The sequence below is a fragment of the Dermacentor albipictus genome, chromosome 3 (assembly GCF_038994185.2).
Source record: "Dermacentor albipictus isolate Rhodes 1998 colony chromosome 3, USDA_Dalb.pri_finalv2, whole genome shotgun sequence".
NCBI classification, from domain to species: domain Eukaryota; kingdom Metazoa; phylum Arthropoda; class Arachnida; order Ixodida; family Ixodidae; genus Dermacentor; species Dermacentor albipictus.
In genome coordinates this window covers 51,617,490-51,634,816 of record NC_091823.1, presented here as the reverse complement: position 1 = coordinate 51,634,816, position 17,327 = coordinate 51,617,490, and the positions used below count along the sequence as shown (strand labels likewise).

General features: G+C 42.6%; 1 protein-coding gene across 2 annotated transcripts in view; it reads right to left on the bottom strand.

The window, feature by feature from the left end:
• Positions 1-335: 335 nt before the first annotated feature.
• The window catches only part of LOC135914079 (nucleoporin p58/p45-like), a 45,598-nt gene continuing 28,606 nt past the window's right edge, over positions 336-17,327 (bottom strand). The window contains exons 13-21 of one of the 2 annotated variants that reach the window (XR_010568202.1): positions 16,565-16,739; positions 14,822-14,901; positions 12,872-12,990; positions 11,246-11,328; positions 9,756-9,939; positions 6,927-6,980; positions 6,271-6,304; positions 6,098-6,184; positions 407-530 (exon numbers count right to left, since the gene is read on the bottom strand). Coding sequence is in view for 1 of the 2 variants with exons in the window: in XM_065446816.1 (XP_065302888.1) it covers positions 448-530; positions 6,098-6,184; positions 6,927-6,980; positions 9,756-9,939; positions 11,246-11,328; positions 12,872-12,990; positions 14,822-14,901; positions 16,565-16,739 (865 nt within the window). In the remaining variant the exon portion in view is untranslated. Of the gene's footprint in view, positions 531-6,097; positions 6,185-6,270; positions 6,305-6,926; positions 6,981-9,755; positions 9,940-11,245; positions 11,329-12,871; positions 12,991-14,821; positions 14,902-16,564; positions 16,740-17,327 lie in introns of both variants that reach the window. The other variant, XM_065446816.1, reaches the window with a different exon arrangement.

The following is a 17,327-nucleotide window of genomic DNA, read 5'->3' as shown; positions in this document are numbered from 1 at the left end:
TTTATGATTATGAAAAGGGTCTATAATTAAAACGAACAGCATTGCTTGGTCTTCAACCCTCCAGGTGAACTTGAAACTATTTGGTGTCACAAGGTAAAGTGTCAAACCTGTAAGGAAAGCTTGTTCCAGCTACAACGAATTATTTCTCTTATGTACACTAAGCCCTTGAGAGGCATAAAAAAATGGTTACAAAATTCCCAGTTTGATAGCATTTCCAAGCATTTATGTTTCATGAGACAGCAGCTTATATGGAGATCCAATGAAATTTGTTCAAGAGAGGTTTCACTGTATTTCTTTGTGTGGCAGTACAGAACGAAGTATTTTCACACAGTAGATAAGTTAACAAAACACGAATTCGCATCGTATTTATTGAGTAAATCTCCTCCAAGTGTAAAGGCACGTCAGCAATGGCATGTAAAAGAATTATAGCTTTTATATCAGCATATACTATTTCTTGCCCCGCTTATTTCCAGGTGGAGGCTTTTGGAGCTGGAACGTCTGATTTGCTGAAGAACCATAGGTATCAGTGCCTGTAAAATAGATTTAAGCAATCTCCAATCAGAAATGTGAGATAAACACAGTTTGCATTGAGAACCTTACAAGGAAAGCTATTACAATTCATTTCAACTACACAAGCTGAATTGTTAGCACAAGCACACAGCATGAAGTGAAAAAAAAACTTTAAATATTAAAAAATAGACTAAATGTTTTAAAAAATTGATGCACTAGAAAGGCCTCCCAGAGTTGAAAAATTTACGCATCAGCTGCTTCACTGTCGTTAGTCATGAATTCACTGTCACGGATATGGTTGCATCACCAGTGCTTTGATGTACTTACCACATGGCGCTAGGCTGGAAAGCTGTACATTAAAACCTCATTAAACCGTACCCGCTTGAACAGTAGTTTCGTTTTAAAAGTAGTAAAATCAAATCCCCGACTCAGCAGCCATTTAACATAATGTGTTTGGTATCCGCATAAACTGTACCAGCTTATTGCGTATGTATTGGTTAACACGTAGTGTTTCCCCTTCTCGTCACGCAAACACAGCGGTGCGTCATCTCCATCTGGTTGCCCGGCAGAACAACAAGCCTCAGAGATCGGAACCATGGATAAGAACAACAGCCTCCGAGCGCCTCGTGCGTTTGCGCGTGAAGCCACATCAACAGCATTTCGGCGCTGTGCCAGAGAGCATTGTGGCGTCGTACCGAAGCTCGGATAAAAAAGACGCCGGGTGCTCAGCATAGAAGAAAAATTAGACATTGTTTATGCTATCGAACGTGACACGAAGAAGTCAGTGCTGGTACGCGACAGGGATCTACTGTTGACTACGGTGTGTGGCATTTGGAATGCGAAGCAATTCCTTGGCAACGCTGCCGCGACTGCGAAGGATGTCGGCTACGAGGTTGTACTTTTCGCCATTGTTGTCGCTGTTGTTGCCAAAGTGTCGCCTCGCGACAGTGATGAGAATGACACGGAAAGTGACAGTACAGGCGATTCAGGCCCGACAGCGGCAGAAGCTGCGCATTACGTCAGCCTCACGGATGCAATCTTCGCGACAATAACAACACCCCGCAATGAAATATGCGCACCGCGACATCTGCGGCACTACTGTGCCTGTGCACGGAGAATATGCAATGCCAATGAGGAACCTGCCGTGCGAGTGTTTGCCAAGGAGAGGGGGCTGGTTGAAAAGCTGGCTCGCAGCTTCAGTAAGTTTGAGGCTGCAGTCGTTGCTGTTAGGCCGCTGTGGCATCAAACGAAAATAACACTTTTGTTGTGTGAAGTGAATAAATACTACGTTTTCTTCCCTTTTCATCGCACTCTCTTCGAGTTCCGTTTTTGACAGGCAAGTGGGCGATCTCATGCTATTTCGCTTAAGCAGTACTACCATTTAGTAGGTACTTTTTCCGAGCTCCGGCCAACTACGGTTTAATGAGGTTTCACTGTACTCTGTTTAATACTTAGCAGGTAACACTGAGGAAGCTACACGAGTGGCGCAGCCATCTAAGTCTCATTTTGCATGTTTTGCAGAGCTGTTGTTTTTGCCACACGATGCTTTCTATGAAATAACTAGGTACTTCATACGTCACAACTTCCTGACATAAGGTTACATCAAATTACATATTATTTGTGCACCTTTGTGCTTTCACATGCAATACACTATGCTTGCAAGTGGTGTGCTGTGGTCGCTGGTCGCAGACACGTATTGCAACACTTGTTTCGTGGTAAAAGTTTTCAGATCTACAACACCTTCTTGTAATTGACTGCATCATATTTTGTGTCATCAAGGCACGAGTCTGAATGTTACACCGTATTATATGGCACATTATATCGTTCTTTTAAAATGTAACACACTATTTTTTGGCTGCGAATGTGAGCAGTGATCTCCAGCCTTTACAGTCTTGCCTGCCATATATGAAACGGGGTATGGAAGTTTCTACATGAATGATGCATTTAGTGCACATCACTGTAGTACTATATAAACTCATGTAGGGGTTGCACTTCTTTTCAACCATTTTGACGAGGTGTAGTCCTTACACAGGACCAAACCTTTTCGTCAAAATGGTGCCGGCGCAGCGGGTGACTACTGCATACACCGGATCGCCAGATGCACCATTGCACCAGAAGAAAACGCGCAGCTCTCCCTGTCGAGTAGCGGCACACGGAAGTACAAAGCACCCGAAAATTTGCCAATGCACGCGCACGGCGTTGGGGCAACGAACGCGATTGCTTCACCAATGGAATATTTTTTTTTTTTTTCAAAATTTTGGGCTGCCAAGTTGGGGTTGTGGCGCTTACACGGGTGCGGCCGTTACACGAGTCTATATGGTACCATACTCGTGGACAACTTTCTGTGGCTATGAAGGGAAAGTTACTGGAGGTGGAGTTTCTGCCCATGCGTTACCGCGCCAAGTAGTTAAGTAGTTTGCGAGTGTTTGACAGTGCTTTTGGTTGCTTGGAACAGACAGTAAATCAAGCAGCTTCCATGTGCGACGGTGTCACGTTTACCCAGACATGGAAGGGCAGAGCTGCAAAATAAGTAAAGTTTTACATTCAGTGGTGTGTTTTGCCTTATCTGACTGTTGCTAACAAGGTGTTTATGTTTTCTCTTCCCCAACTTAAACTAATGTGGATGAAAATACAGGACTCTTCTCAGAAGTGCTCTCACTTGTGTGCGCTTTGCCTACGTAGCTTTCTCTTCATACCAACCGAAAGTTGTTCGTGAGTATAGCACATTTCAGTTTCAGAGAAGCCACCAATATTAAAAATCTCAGGAGTTATGCACTGAGGTAAAAAGGAAATGAAAGGACGATTAAGCGAGGTAAGCTACTGAAGAAGCCAAAAATCAATAAAATGAAGGCAAGCATAAAGGATTCACTGCATGATGATTACACTTCTTTTGAGATGAGGTAGAAATTAGGTGAAAGCTGGCAGAACAAAATACAACATGCCGCCAGTGAGGTTCAGAGCAGCAAGCAGCCATGTTACTGTTCTATTATACTTTCTCTCATTGATGTCCAACCTCAACATATGTAACATTAACATCCTCCTGCACTTCAATTCCTTTACACATTTCTCAATTTTGCTGACAGTTGGCCTCTTTGACAAGTACTGCACAAGTAGGTCAGAAGCACACGCCAGTTCACAAAAGCAAGCTCAGTAAGTGCTAGTAAGTTAATGTTTTATGTCTCCAAGTGCCCAGTCGGAAGCAGCTACACCACTGGCTCCAACAGCTTCTCCCATGTTGCTGCATGCATGTGTCACACATCATAATCCCACACAGGTAGTAATGACCCCAGTGCTCAAGAGAGCCCATGCCAACTTCACTCATAGTATAACCACCAAGAGAGAAAGTAGTGACAGCGCTTGTACAAAGATCTTCAAGCTGGCTATGTGCCCACAAGATCTCATGACTGTTTAGGTACAAGAAGCTAACACAGAATCTTCTACAGAGTCATTGTGCTGCTAAACTATAAACCACTAGGCTCCTAACATGCAATGTCCTCTTTAAAACCACTTGTGGAGGCAGAGCTACAAGTGAAGTTTCAGCACCAAGAATCATTGGGCATCACCAACATGCCCTCACAGCCCTCCTCTCCCTTCCTTGCTCCTATTGCACTCAAAGCTGCACTGCCGTATCTCTGCAGAACAATGCATGAAATGTTCCTCTAATACTGCACCAAGCTTTTGTGTCGGAATGACCCTCACATGTGGCACAACCTTCCGCTGTGCTACCTGATCATGGAGGTCACATTGGTTTTGTTTGCCACCACCAGATGGCCCTACCGGTTGAGTTGTGATGACATGTCGCTTTTTCTGCTTCTCCCAGAGGAAATGCTTAATCACAACATATAAAGAAATTTGGTCAATGGTAATCATGTTTAAAAATGTGTAGAAATATCCCTGAAAAGTGGCAATGATTATATGAATTAGAAAGAAAAGGAGAAGAAATATGAATTAGAATTAGAAAAAGTAGGGAGTCTTTGGAATAAAACTGTAGGCTCCTTCCTGCAGGTACAGGTAGAATATTCGACTCAGATATTCATGACATTGTTAACCTAACTAACCAGGTCTATAACATTAAGAAAAAGCAGATGGGCCTTTAAACAGACTTATCCCCGTATTCAGAAATGCATCTTAACTAGAAGGCCATGCTTGACTTGATATAAATGACACCTGGTGCGAACACGCCTAAGACGCTCATTGCGTTTCCTTTGGTGCGTTCACGACAGGCGTCCTTTAAATCAAGTCGAGCACGGGCTTCCAGTACAGATGCATTTATGAATACGGGGGGTTAGATCGTTCAATCCACATTTCTTTGGTGGAAAAGTAAATGGCTCAATGTTAGAAGAGAAAATAACTGCATTTACATAAATGTGACAGTGGCACGCTACACCGTACTTCTAGCATATCTCATCTTTGTAAATGGCTGTAACAAGCTAGGAAGGCAAAGCCAGAGCAAGACCAGATAGAGAAGGGTGATTCATCTCACACGGTGCATGTAAATGATGTGGCATCACATTAACAGGGAGGAAAAATGAGGTGGCTGTTGGTGTGCTCCCCTCTATTCACCGTCAAAACACATTTGCCAGAAACATGTTCCAGCTGATTTCAGATGCTGCTTTGCAATGAGTGATGTGCCACATGGAAATGGCATCGCTTAGTATTGTTTTGTGTCAGAAGATGTGATATGCCACCGCCAAGCTCATGAAAATGCAGCCAGTGAAGGCTATTACTACTTGTTGCTGGGTTAGTTGGTTCATCCTTCTTGCGGTGGAAAAGGCACGAAAATATGCAATGAAACTACCAGAAAGGAAAGAATGTCACTAGCAACTAATTTCATTTAAAAGATGGGATCTGGCTTTTTTCTTAAAAAGCGTACCTGTCTTCTGAATAAAGTTGGTTGTGAGCGATGTTCTTTCCTGTCCAATCGTTTCTATGCATGTTATCACACCTATTCAACCATAATGACGGCTAGAATTTATTTTCGTTTTTTTTTTGTTGTTTTTTCGTACTCAAAAACTGTGCCCTTAAATGGTGTCGAAAACTTCACAATGTTTAATTTTTGAACCACTCACATGAAGAAAAAATTTCTATGAGTTCATAGGCTTAGCGCTAGTGGTACTTTAGAACACAATATAAACCTTTTCTACTGATAAACAGTTCATTGGCACCGTGCAAAGCTGTAAATATATATGATGTTAAGGAATCTTGTTCAGGAAAGTTAAGAGAGCACCAGCACCAGTATTTCGTTTCTCAGCCCTTACTGGGTCATCCCGCTTTCGCTCACAATAAGACCAACTTCTCTGCTAGTATACAAGAGTTATATCTACCATTCTACCTTAAAGTTTGTAGCATTTCTGACCTAGGAAGGTCATGAATTGCAAATGTGAGCTTATCAGGAGCAACCAGGCATATTACACAGGGCTGCTATGGCCCTTAGTCAAAGCGGCATGCTGCACTGAAAAGACGGCACAGGAATGAGAGAGATGTCACCTCGTGCAGCTGAGGCTCTTGGTGCAGACAGCCTGGCGTCACACGGAGGAGAAAGTGCAAGGCCGCACGACTAGTGAAACACACTCTTACCGCTATTTACCTAATGGTTTAAACGGGCTGGTCGCTCCGAAAATTGAGGACGTTCCAAGGCCAACAGTGGTGCCAAAGAAAGTCGAGCTTCCAAAACCTGCATTTCAGAGAACAGAAGGCATGGTGTAGGGCAGGGCAGTGAATCAACAAGGAGCAGCGAGTGCCTTTTCTTTTTTTCCTTACTATTTCTTATGAAAGGGTGAAAAACTGGAGTTTCCTGAAACAATCGTTGACAGAAAGAACAGTATTAAGGTACAAAATGTACACTAAGAATGCTCTTAGGCGATACCTAGTACCATATTTCTACCATATCCACAGCCACTGCATAGATGGCACAACCTTTTTGTCCGTTCGAGCTGTCACGAGTAGAACTTGACTGTTCAGTTTTCACACTGCTTACTTGTACCAATCCTCGTACTGCTACAAATGGCTTTAATTGTTTAATTGTTAAAGTGCACTGCAAGTGACAGTAACTGCCCACTGGCCATCTTGAAGATGTACTCAGCAAAATTTTATATATATCGCACTAAGTCAGTGCCAACAATAATGATTCAAAGAGCAAAATGAAAAAAAAAATTTATTTGGCAAAGAGCCAATTATTGAGAGCAATGGTACCTTAACTTTTTTAAGCAACTTATTATTTTTAAAAGGCAATAAGTAATGAAAATATAAGGCTAGCCTCATCAAGTTTGTCGGTGCCAATTTACAACTTTCTTACTTGCAAATGCCACACATGTAGTGTTTTGCAACATTTCAGATCTCAGTTCAGAAGCTGTTTAAAACAGGATATGACCTCACTGCACAAAAAGTGCATTTTACGGCAAAATAGACAAACTTGCCTCCTGTTGTGCCCAAAGTTGGCTGAGTGCCGAAGGAGCCCAGAATTCCACTGTCTGTGAATAGAAACATCAATGTGCTTTGATACAGTCACTAAAAGATTCCTGCTTGCTACTTAAATATGCCTATACAAATTCATACAACAGTGGCAACTCTACGGGTGATGACAGATCAACTGGCAAAAAATGCAAATGAAAAATTTACGAGACTATGCATAACCCTATGCATAAATGTAGTTGAAGCACGAAAGAAGGGTACCACCACTTAAAGGGACACTTAAGGGAAATACTAAGTCAAACTAAAGTGATAAATTAGTGCTCGAGAATTTCTAAGGCGTCAATATTATTGTGAACATTGCCTGAATAATCGAGAAATAGGGTCTCCCCTGGGACATTTAAGCATTTGCCTGATGACGAAAACACTCCTCAGTTAAACTCTGTCACTAGTACTCAACTACTCAACTATTCCAGAAACCTCGCAACGCTTGCTTCGTGCCAAGAAGAGACTTAGTTTACGAGAAAATTGCATCTAAAGGGTCTGAATATCTTTTTTGAACTTCAGGTCTCCCGCCACCCAACTGGGGGAGTGCTGACGTTACTTATGCCATCACCACCTTTTGCTGCCATCAGTGAGTAAACCGGCGCCCAATAGACAGCGGTACCGATCCAAGACGGAGCGGTGGATTCGCCACTGCAGCTGCCTTTTGGTCAAGCGACATAGAGCATTCAGGCATCCAGCGACATCACACGGAAGGTTAATTCTCTACTACTTGCAGCTTGTGCGAGTTTCGTGAGGCAGCAAAACCAGTGCAGCACAATGCGATAACGGAACTAATAAAACGCGAAAGCATGGGTGACGCGGAGTTGAGCAAAAACGAAACCTTTCAACCACCCGCGTCGTCGTCATGGCTAATTTCAATGAGTTCTTTTTTCTAAAAATGAAATAGAACAGGGCAACTAGCATTTTATTTCGCCTTATAATGCAATACAGGGATGTTTTTCGCCACAAGTGGTTGTATTCTAGTGGCAGAATTTAATGGAGGAGTGCTTTCGTCCTCGGGCAAGTATTTGAATGTCCCTGGAGAGTCTGTAATCATGTCCTTCATTTACCTCAATTTCTTGAATATTAAGGCTCTGTTCACGATAATGTTGATGCCTCAGAGATTCTTGAGCACTAATCTATCACTTTAGCTACACTTAATATTTGCCTTTAGTGTCCCTTTAAAACACCTGAGCACTCCTTTTTCTTGGCAGCAGCAACAATGAATTGTGAATGGTGGCGGCGCCGCATACAGCATGTTTTGAGGCAAATTCTGGCCCACAAGCATGCTAACACAAAAATTGCAGCAACATGAGGCTTATGAACAAATTCTTAAGCTCTTAGTGGATGTTCTTTCTTGTGACTAAAGGGTAACTGGTGCAGGAAAGGCAAAAGCAACAGACCGACGATTGAATGTTACTGCAGGTGCATGGTGAGACTTTTATTTAGAGCATCTTAAATATTTCTTGACCACCAGATAACTTTAGCTTCTGATTAAGTGGTGATAAATAAAGGTTCCCTTATGCTCAAAATAAACTCCACACTGCATTTGGAAATAAAGAAAAGATTGAACTTGAGGAGTTCTGCAAACATTCTGCATAGTAAAAGGACCATGAAACAACAATGAAGCATTATACTAAATTTTTAAGGCGCCAAAAAACAACACACAGGGCACAGGAGAGAACAACGGGACAGAGCGCCTGTCCGGACGGGTGCTTTGTCCCGTTGTTCTCTCTTGTATCCTGTGTGTCTGTGGGTGGTTTTTTGGTGCCTTAAAAATTTAGTATAATGAATCACTGCCAACTTGCCCAGCAAGTTCTCGTAAACAATGAAACCTGTGACTTCACACAACAGCACCATTAGTACCACGAATATCTGACAACAACCATGCTTGTTCTTTTTTACAATGTGAATGCAAACACATCCAGCAAAATCACTGGCTGGGCCACAGTTTCCTAGATCAGTGTACATGTTAATCACGGATGCTGTGCACATGATGAGACGGCTTGTACGCCATTTATAGGCGGTGAGAGTATACAGAATGTGCAATTTATCCTGTCAAATGCTTAAAACAGGAGTAACACTTATCCTATGCATTGTGAATCTTGTCCTCACCATTTGGTGCTATATTTCGTTCTATAACGTTTTAAGGGGGGTAAAAAAAAAAAAAAGACTTGCAAGAAAAGACTGAATATTTTTTTTTATGAGTCTGATAATCATATAAAGCAAGACCAAATGAAAAATTTCCATCAGAATGGTGAACTTTGCTAGGAAAACAAATTATGTTACACTGTAACAAAAGTGGGCTTCACTGCACACATGTTAATGCATGCTCCCACCATAATGTGCAAATGATTCTGATGATCATAAAAAACAAGATAACGCAAACAATTTCTGTCAGAGAGATCACTGCACATAAGCAAGTCCATGCTTCTTGTGCCACCTGAGCTTATTTACGACAAGCACAAAGCAAAGCACACCATCTGGAAGAAGCACAGAGTGACACAGGAGCTCAAGTCTTCTTAAGGCCTGCATGAAAAAAAAGAAGAAAAGAGCTGGATGAACTGGTCTCGTCGCTCATTTTTTTGGCAAGTTTCCGCTTGACGAGCCAAGTTCGTCTGCCGTCCGTAAAGGTTTAATTCACACGTTATGACTTCGTTGTAGAGAACACCCAACGAAATCAAGTTTACCCTACCACACTTTGCATCTACAATAGTTTGCTGCATCCCACAATCCAAAACATACATCAATGCAGTGGTGCCGTTCGAGTCCAGCTCTGCACTGTCCCTTACCTGCAAAAGTTGGCTGTCCCACCCGTGCCAAAGCTGATGCCATGGCAAGTGCAGCATCACTTTTGGTACTGGAAAATGGAGCGGGGCCCAGAGTAACAGCTGTTGTGGTGGTACCAACAGTGCCGCCTTGTGACTTGCTGGGAAGCCCAGTAATTTTCCCAGAGCTCAGTTCATCTTTCCGCCTCTAAAAATAAGCCACAAGAAACACTTTAAGGGTCTCTGTTGTTAGCATTGCTGGGCATTCAATAACGATTTAACCTCTTTCACGCAATCGAAAATCTGGGTTTGTCCATACATTTCTGGTAAAAAAAGCCAAGGACAAACTCAGACAATACTTTCTATTTGCTTGCTATTTTTCCTTTCTCACTGATGAATCAAAAAAACTTTTTTTTTTCTTTTATAGTGCAGTAAAACTTCACTTTTGCAATAAGTGGCTGTGACCTTGTATAAATAAATGCTTCAATTATTGTATATAGTGTTTTTCATAAAGGATTCAACAGTAAAAAAAGAAAAATGACCATTTTAGGGCACTATTCACAATGACAGAGTGCCAGGGAAGGAGTTAAAGGCACAGAGCATCACCCAACAACACCTTCCCACAAAAATTTTACTGCAGCATGCCATGTTAAAGGGAGCTCTCTTACTGTACCCAAGTATGCCTAATTCATTTCAGCGAGTCTGTTCCTTTTCATTGTCCAGATGAAAAGTCACTGCACAGGATCCTGCCAATGACGGCAGCAATGGCAGTATATCGGGGCAAATGTCGGGTCATTCAACACGTTGTCACTGCCTGTACAGACCTGTTTCACACTCTACTGCTCACCAGCACAACCAGCTCATCTTTTTTCACTGGCGCCAATGGGACCTATTTGTTCGAACCTGGTACTAAGCGCTGCGCTCGTCTTTAGTGTTTAAAAAGCAGCCCACACATTAATGGGTTACATTGCTAAGTGTCAATGGGCCCCAAGCACATGCCCGACATCCTGCTTCAGTGCCGGTGTAATAAGTGAAAGGGGTCACATTTGACCCTCATTGAGTCCTTTTCCATTTGTTTATTTATTTAAAGAAACATAAGCCGCTGCCACGACCGGATACACTTACACCCGCAAGGCAACTATGTCTGCTCTGATTGGATCTTCATGACTGTCCTCTCTCCGTAAAAGCTACTGTGCTCTACTGGAGTGTTAAAATTTGAAACAGTGGGCCAATGAGAACACTCACGTTTGGGACGTCAATAGCAGGAAAGGCAGGTAAAAGTGTAACATGGCACTGCTGCATTTGTAAAAGTGACACCATTTACAGGGTTTGCAAAGAATGCACAGACTTGATTCATAGGTTCATAAGGGCTTGCTCAAACTATCAAACCCCATTTAAATGCTGCCATCTAAATCATTTCAGGATCCCGATAACAATTTGCTGTTTTCAGCCAGAATGTGCAAGAGAGTCAGCTGAGACACACACATGCTGCGACGTTTGAAGTAATGTCTTACCTGTATGTTTTCATGTATACTTTGTAAGTGTGCAGCCAAGGACACAAAAACTGCATGCAGCTTTTTCACTGTAACTGTCAGCTCTAAGAAATAAAATGAAAGAACTGTTAACACTGAACAACAGCAGGGCCTACAACTAGTTCTCTTTAGTAATGGGGCTTGTGCAACACTAGGTTCTGAAACACAAATCAATTCACGTACCCCCCTGTGCCATTTTTAATCCCTCGTGCCACTTTTCAATGCTACATATGCACTGCTGGCTAGTTAGAGTGAAATCCTCAATTTGAAATGTCTTAATTCACACTGACAGATAATTCGAACTGCTCTGTTGGTCCTGGCAAAGTCCTATTTATTTAAATAGAGAAAAAATCCAGCGAATTCAAACTCCAAAAACTGCGCAATGGTTATATTGAACACAATTTCTCACTCCTGCGGATTGCTTTTCGAACAAACCTGAGCTGGAGGTGAAGTTTCAGTGCGTCACTACCTACCGTGTGGTCGGACCCACGCAAACAAGGATCAAGACTCCGCCAGGCTACAAGACGCATTACGCAGCACGGACCTGGCGGAGCAGCTCTGGGCCGTCCAGCTAGCCCACGATGCGGCCAGGGAGTTACAACTCCCAGTCCCAACGTGGGAGTAGCCCGCTCTATGGGACCTTGCGCCCCGTAGCTCGCAGGACCTTTCTATAAAGTTACTCCATCCATCCATCCATCCACTACCTACCGTAATGACATACACTGTAAAAATGATGTTGAAAGAAGCACGGGAACAAGCAGAGTGGCGAGCACCCACTTTTTCCATTCAGCTTAAGAGGAGCAGGAAGGCGCCCCCAGCAAGTCTGCACTTGATCGCGTTATTGCACGGCCCCTCACCTTGATCACGTCATTTTCAACATTGGGCACATCAAGCCACCCACCTTCTGCCTCGCACATTTTCCCTTGCACCAACAATAAACAGTGCATGAGGTGTGATCTTGCACTTGGAGTGTTTAAAAAACCTAGGCTTGTTCTGGCACATGCCGTCGCATGCTGATGGGGCAAAGATAAGACTTTTTCAATGCGAACCCAGTGGCGGTTTAATTCTGCGCGCTGTACCGCTCAATTTGCAAGGGCAATATATTTAAAGGGGCTTTATTTAGTTCGACCTACGTTTTGTTAGAATAAATTTCTGGTCCCCCTTGGAGTTTGAATTGACGAGACTCTACTGTATTTATACATTTCACAACTAGTACTTCACGAAGCACGTGCGTTTGCAACATGATTGGATCGTGCACTGACACACTTTACTGTTTCTGGAGGGACAAAAGTAACATGCAATTTGTTGGGCGATTCTCGAATGCAAGCAGTTTTTGATGTATGTAACGTCTACACTCACAAAAGTAGAAGTATTTTTTTTTATCCTGGCTAACTCAGTACAAGCCAGAAGATATAGCATCTATATTACCAAAGAAATAAACAGCCTGTTTAACAAAATACAAGTATTATGCCACAGTTTTGCATGCAATTGCAGCTGACACAATGATTGAGATGCTAAACAAGAGGGAGGTTTCAAACAATTTCACTTTTTTTTTTTTCACTGCAACTCCCGAATAGAATGTTTGATGACAAGCCAAAGACTGAATACCTTCTGGTGTGAATTTCGATACCCTTGAAAGGGATGCAAAATGTTGTTCCAACTCCTCAATTTGATCCTTGTACAACTTCATCTGCTGGTTGAAGTTTTCTACAAGCTTCTGGAAATACCTGCAGCAGGAAGAACACCTTCAATAAAACATTTCCTAGAGAAACCTGTCTTGCACAGCTGGCCAAACAGTTTGCAAGGTCTGTTTGTAGTGCAAAAGGCATCAAGACCAGTGAAACAAGGGCGCAATTTTGTAGCAATGTCTTTTCTCAACGCAAATGTTTTGCAGCACTTTTCACATTTTTGAGTGGTCAAAACAATGATCCAACTGGGGCAGAGTGTCTCTTTGACCACTTATGAACACAAATATTATTAGCATAGGTATAAGGCACTGCTGCAAAATTGCGGCCCAGGGTATTTTAAGAGGAAGCTATAGGTCGGGGCCAACTTTGATTTTTTATACAGTATTAGTGATTCTCAGCCATGGATGTGTTGGGGACCTCTTGTAGGCCGGTGGAAGTGACGAGAGACCCCTTGGATTAAGGGGGGGAGGGGGTATATATTAACACAACATGTGGCATGAAACAGGTGCCTTTTACTGCTACCTGGCAAAGAATGGTCAAACAAAACTGCAATGTCAATTCAATCTGGACAGCTTGTCAATACATAGTGCAGTCACACTTAAGCAGAGTTGCATACCTGCAGCCACATTCAAAATGCTTCTGTATTTGCTTTTGAAGTATGCAAGCCTGTAAAAAGCATGCTTGCATGCATATGTCGTAGAAAATTGAAACAAAAGCTAACATTGCTACGAACATGTGGATGTCTGATTTGCCCTTTATTAATTACTTCTCTCCACCTTGCGGGTGTCCGCAGAACTATTACATCAAACTTTTGCCTTTGCTTCGAGTTGTTGACAAATTCGACTTCACCCTGCCATCTGCTAGCCGCCTGGTTAGCTCAGATGGTAGAGCGGCTGCCCCGGAAAGGCAGTCGTCCCAGCTTTGAGTCCCGGACCAGGACAAATATTTCTTCAACCACGAGGCTTTTCTTTCGAGGAACCCGTACGGGTTTCCTTCGTAGCAATTGTTACAATGGGTGGATATCTGATTTTCCCTTTATTAATTCATTCTCTCCACCTTGCGGGTATCCGCAGAACTATCGCAGAACTATCACGTCAAACTCTTGCCTTTGCAAGAGTTGTTGACAAATTCGACTTCACCCTGCCATCTGCTAGCCACCTGGTTAGCTCAGATGATAGAGCGGCTGCCCCGGAAAGGCGGTGGTCCCGGGTTTGAGTCCGTAACCAGGACAAATATTTCTTCAACCGCGAGGCTTTTCTTTCGAGGAACCCGCACGAGTTCCCTTTGTAGCAATTGCTACGAACGGGTGGATGTCTGGTTTTCCCTTTATTAATTCATTCTCTCCACCTTGCGGGTGTCCGCAGAACTATTATATCAAACTTTTTGCCTTTGCTTTGAGTTGTTGACAAATTCGACTCCACCCTGCCATCTGCTAGCCGCCTGGTTAGCTCAGATGGTAGAGCGGCTGCCCCGGAAAGGCGGTGGTCCCAGGTTCAAGTCCCGGACCAGGAAGAATTTTTCTTCAACTGCGAGGCTTTTCTTTCGAAGAACCTGTATGGGTTTCCTTTGTAGCAATTGCTACGAACGGGTGGATGTCTGATTTTTCCTTTATTAATCTTTTCGTCTTCAGTCATTGGCTCACACACTGGCTATAGTCACACCATCACATTCAGCACAATGAACGTGAAAAAAAGATTACACGGCTCGACACAAAATATGGGCCCTGGATGCACAGCTCATTTGCATACGAGGCTTCCCAGAGACTACACTGCATCTACGTGTACCACAGTTTCTAGCTTCTAATAATTACTACATACATGCAGCTATTATTGTGTGTCTGCGCATTGAAGCTGATGGGGTAAAGACTTACAAGTTAGGTGCTGTATTTTCATACTGCAAGGACATTGGTGTCTCCTTGGTGTGGTGAGCAATCTCTGCATTCTTCAAGTCCTGAAGGGGGAGCCAAGCAAGCACATTACATTAAATAACTGATGTAGTAGATAAACCAAGAGGCATGGAACAGCTAACAAAGAGACAAATAGAAAGAATAAGGAAAAGTGAGGACATTGTTGGTTTCAGATGTGGCATCTACAAAGAACAGTGATTTGACCTTTAAAAGCCACCTTTTTTTTTTTTCATTAATGAATGCCCACAAAGATGGCTTTATTGGTGATCTGGAACATGAAAAAAGAACTTATTTTTTAAAGGATATGTTAAAATTTATCGAAGCTAGTGATTCAGCCTATGAAATTATTTATTTAGAAATAAAGAAATAAATGAAATAAATAGACTATTGGGACACGGTGCCTATAACAGGTGCAGAATTAAACTGCAAGTAGATGCCATATTCGCACAAATGTAAGACTATGATAGACTTAAACAAGCCACGCAATGCTTTAGAAAGTCATGAAATGTATCTGCCGTTAAGACCTTTTTAGCAAAAACTTGCAGCAGAAAGTATTTGAATGGGTTCTGCAGAAGAACTATTATTTGAATGCATTCTGTAGAAAAGGAATTATCGGCAATCAAAGATCACCTTTCATCTTCTCTGTGGTACTCCCGCTCCCTTCTTCAATGGCTTGCACTCCAAAGATTATGTTGGAGTGGGGTAATGCCTGCAACACTCTGGCTATTGCTAGCCCCTGTGGCATTCAGTTAAATTTTCGTTTTGGATGTTTGAATTAATACCAATACTTCCACTTGCACTTTTGGCGCATGTAGATCGGTAAACTCAGAAGCTGTCCCCTAAACTTACGGTTGAGTTACTATAATGTTTGTATGCTTCCATGGTGAGCACTATCGCTCTAGTTGTGGTGTTAAAATGTGTTCAGAGAAACTGCATAGGCTTTTCTTCATGGCAGTTTCTGTAGTGTGCAGCACCAGTGGTCGTGCAGGCTCGGTTGTGCAGCTTATGCAATGGTGTACTCCCGTTTTGTGACAACAGCTAAAGCTCTTGATGGCTGACATGGGCTTAGACCCGTATGCCAATGCGCTACTACAAAGAGCAATGTGGAGAAGTGTTTTATGTGTAGTCGGTGGCAAAGAAACCCTGGCTGCAAGTATAGTTGCCCTTCCGCTGTTGGGACGCAGGTAGTCCGATGTCATGGAGTAACTGATGCACTGCATTTGTTTTGCTGCCACGATCATTGCAGCCAACTTGCACAGCAGCTTCGCAGTTTCCAGTTCGTCTTGAGCAATGTGGCTTGTGAAGTGCATTCCCCGAAACTTTCAAGAACTACGAACACGACAAATGCAACATTCGCTCTGTGCGTCTTCTGACAACAAAAGTAAAGGACAGAATAATGACAGTTCTGCTTATATGCTTTATAATAAGTTTCCAAGCAATCATATCTTTTTAAGCCCATGAAAACAATAAGTTTCTGCATGCATACACAGTCACTGAAAATTGCTGCATTTACAACACAATATTCTGCGGAAGATAATCAATTTGCTAAGTCACAAAGCCATTTGGAGCCAAAACAACTAAGTTTAGAAAAATCCACATACTACCTACAATTTTTATGCTGGTTTTGAAATTAACAAAGTAGCTTGACTTCAAACCCCACTGGGGAAAAAAAAACTGCAATAAAATGAAGTTTCTCGCGGCACCAACCTCTGAGGTCTCACGTTTGAGGCGCTCAACAGCTACAGAATTTCGCTGGATTCCGTTCTCCACAGTGGAGAGCAGCTGCCGCAGGGCTACCGTTTCCTCCTGCACCTTGGCTATGGTCTGAGAGGGTATCCTGAAGATTTCCTCACGCACTTCCTTCTGCTCAGTCACATACTTTCTGCAGAACATGCATGTAATGAGGTCACATTACATTTGAACACATACACCATGGGAAACGGCATGACAAGAAAGAATAACCTATTCTGGAAGTAACACCACCATGTTTGAAGTTATTGCATCTAGTTTATGAGGACAGACAGTTTAGCTTATGGCAAGCATGTTCGTATGCCTACACCTATGCACCTCAGATTTGTTTACTCAGGCACCTCAAAATGCCTCTTCTGGCTTCACAAGGTGTACACTAGAGAAAGGCAAAGTATGCACCGAGAGACCGACTCATTTTCAATGGCTCGTTGTGAATAAATATCTTCACAGAGGAAGTGTCTGCAAAACAATACTACGACTTTTTCCTTTTCACTTTGGCTGCAGCAAGACTATCTGTGACAGTCCCACGTGTTATCTTCTACGCTGCTCGTAATAGTGTATAATAGACATGTACAAACTTTGAGTATATTGCATGTTTTCCTAGGTATGCTTATGCACATTGAGTGTAGGCATTCCAAGCGCATCTGATAGATCAGTAGCTAAGGTTTGAGCTCTTGCAAATGAACAAAGGCGTGACTACTAGTTCATTACGAGATGCAAA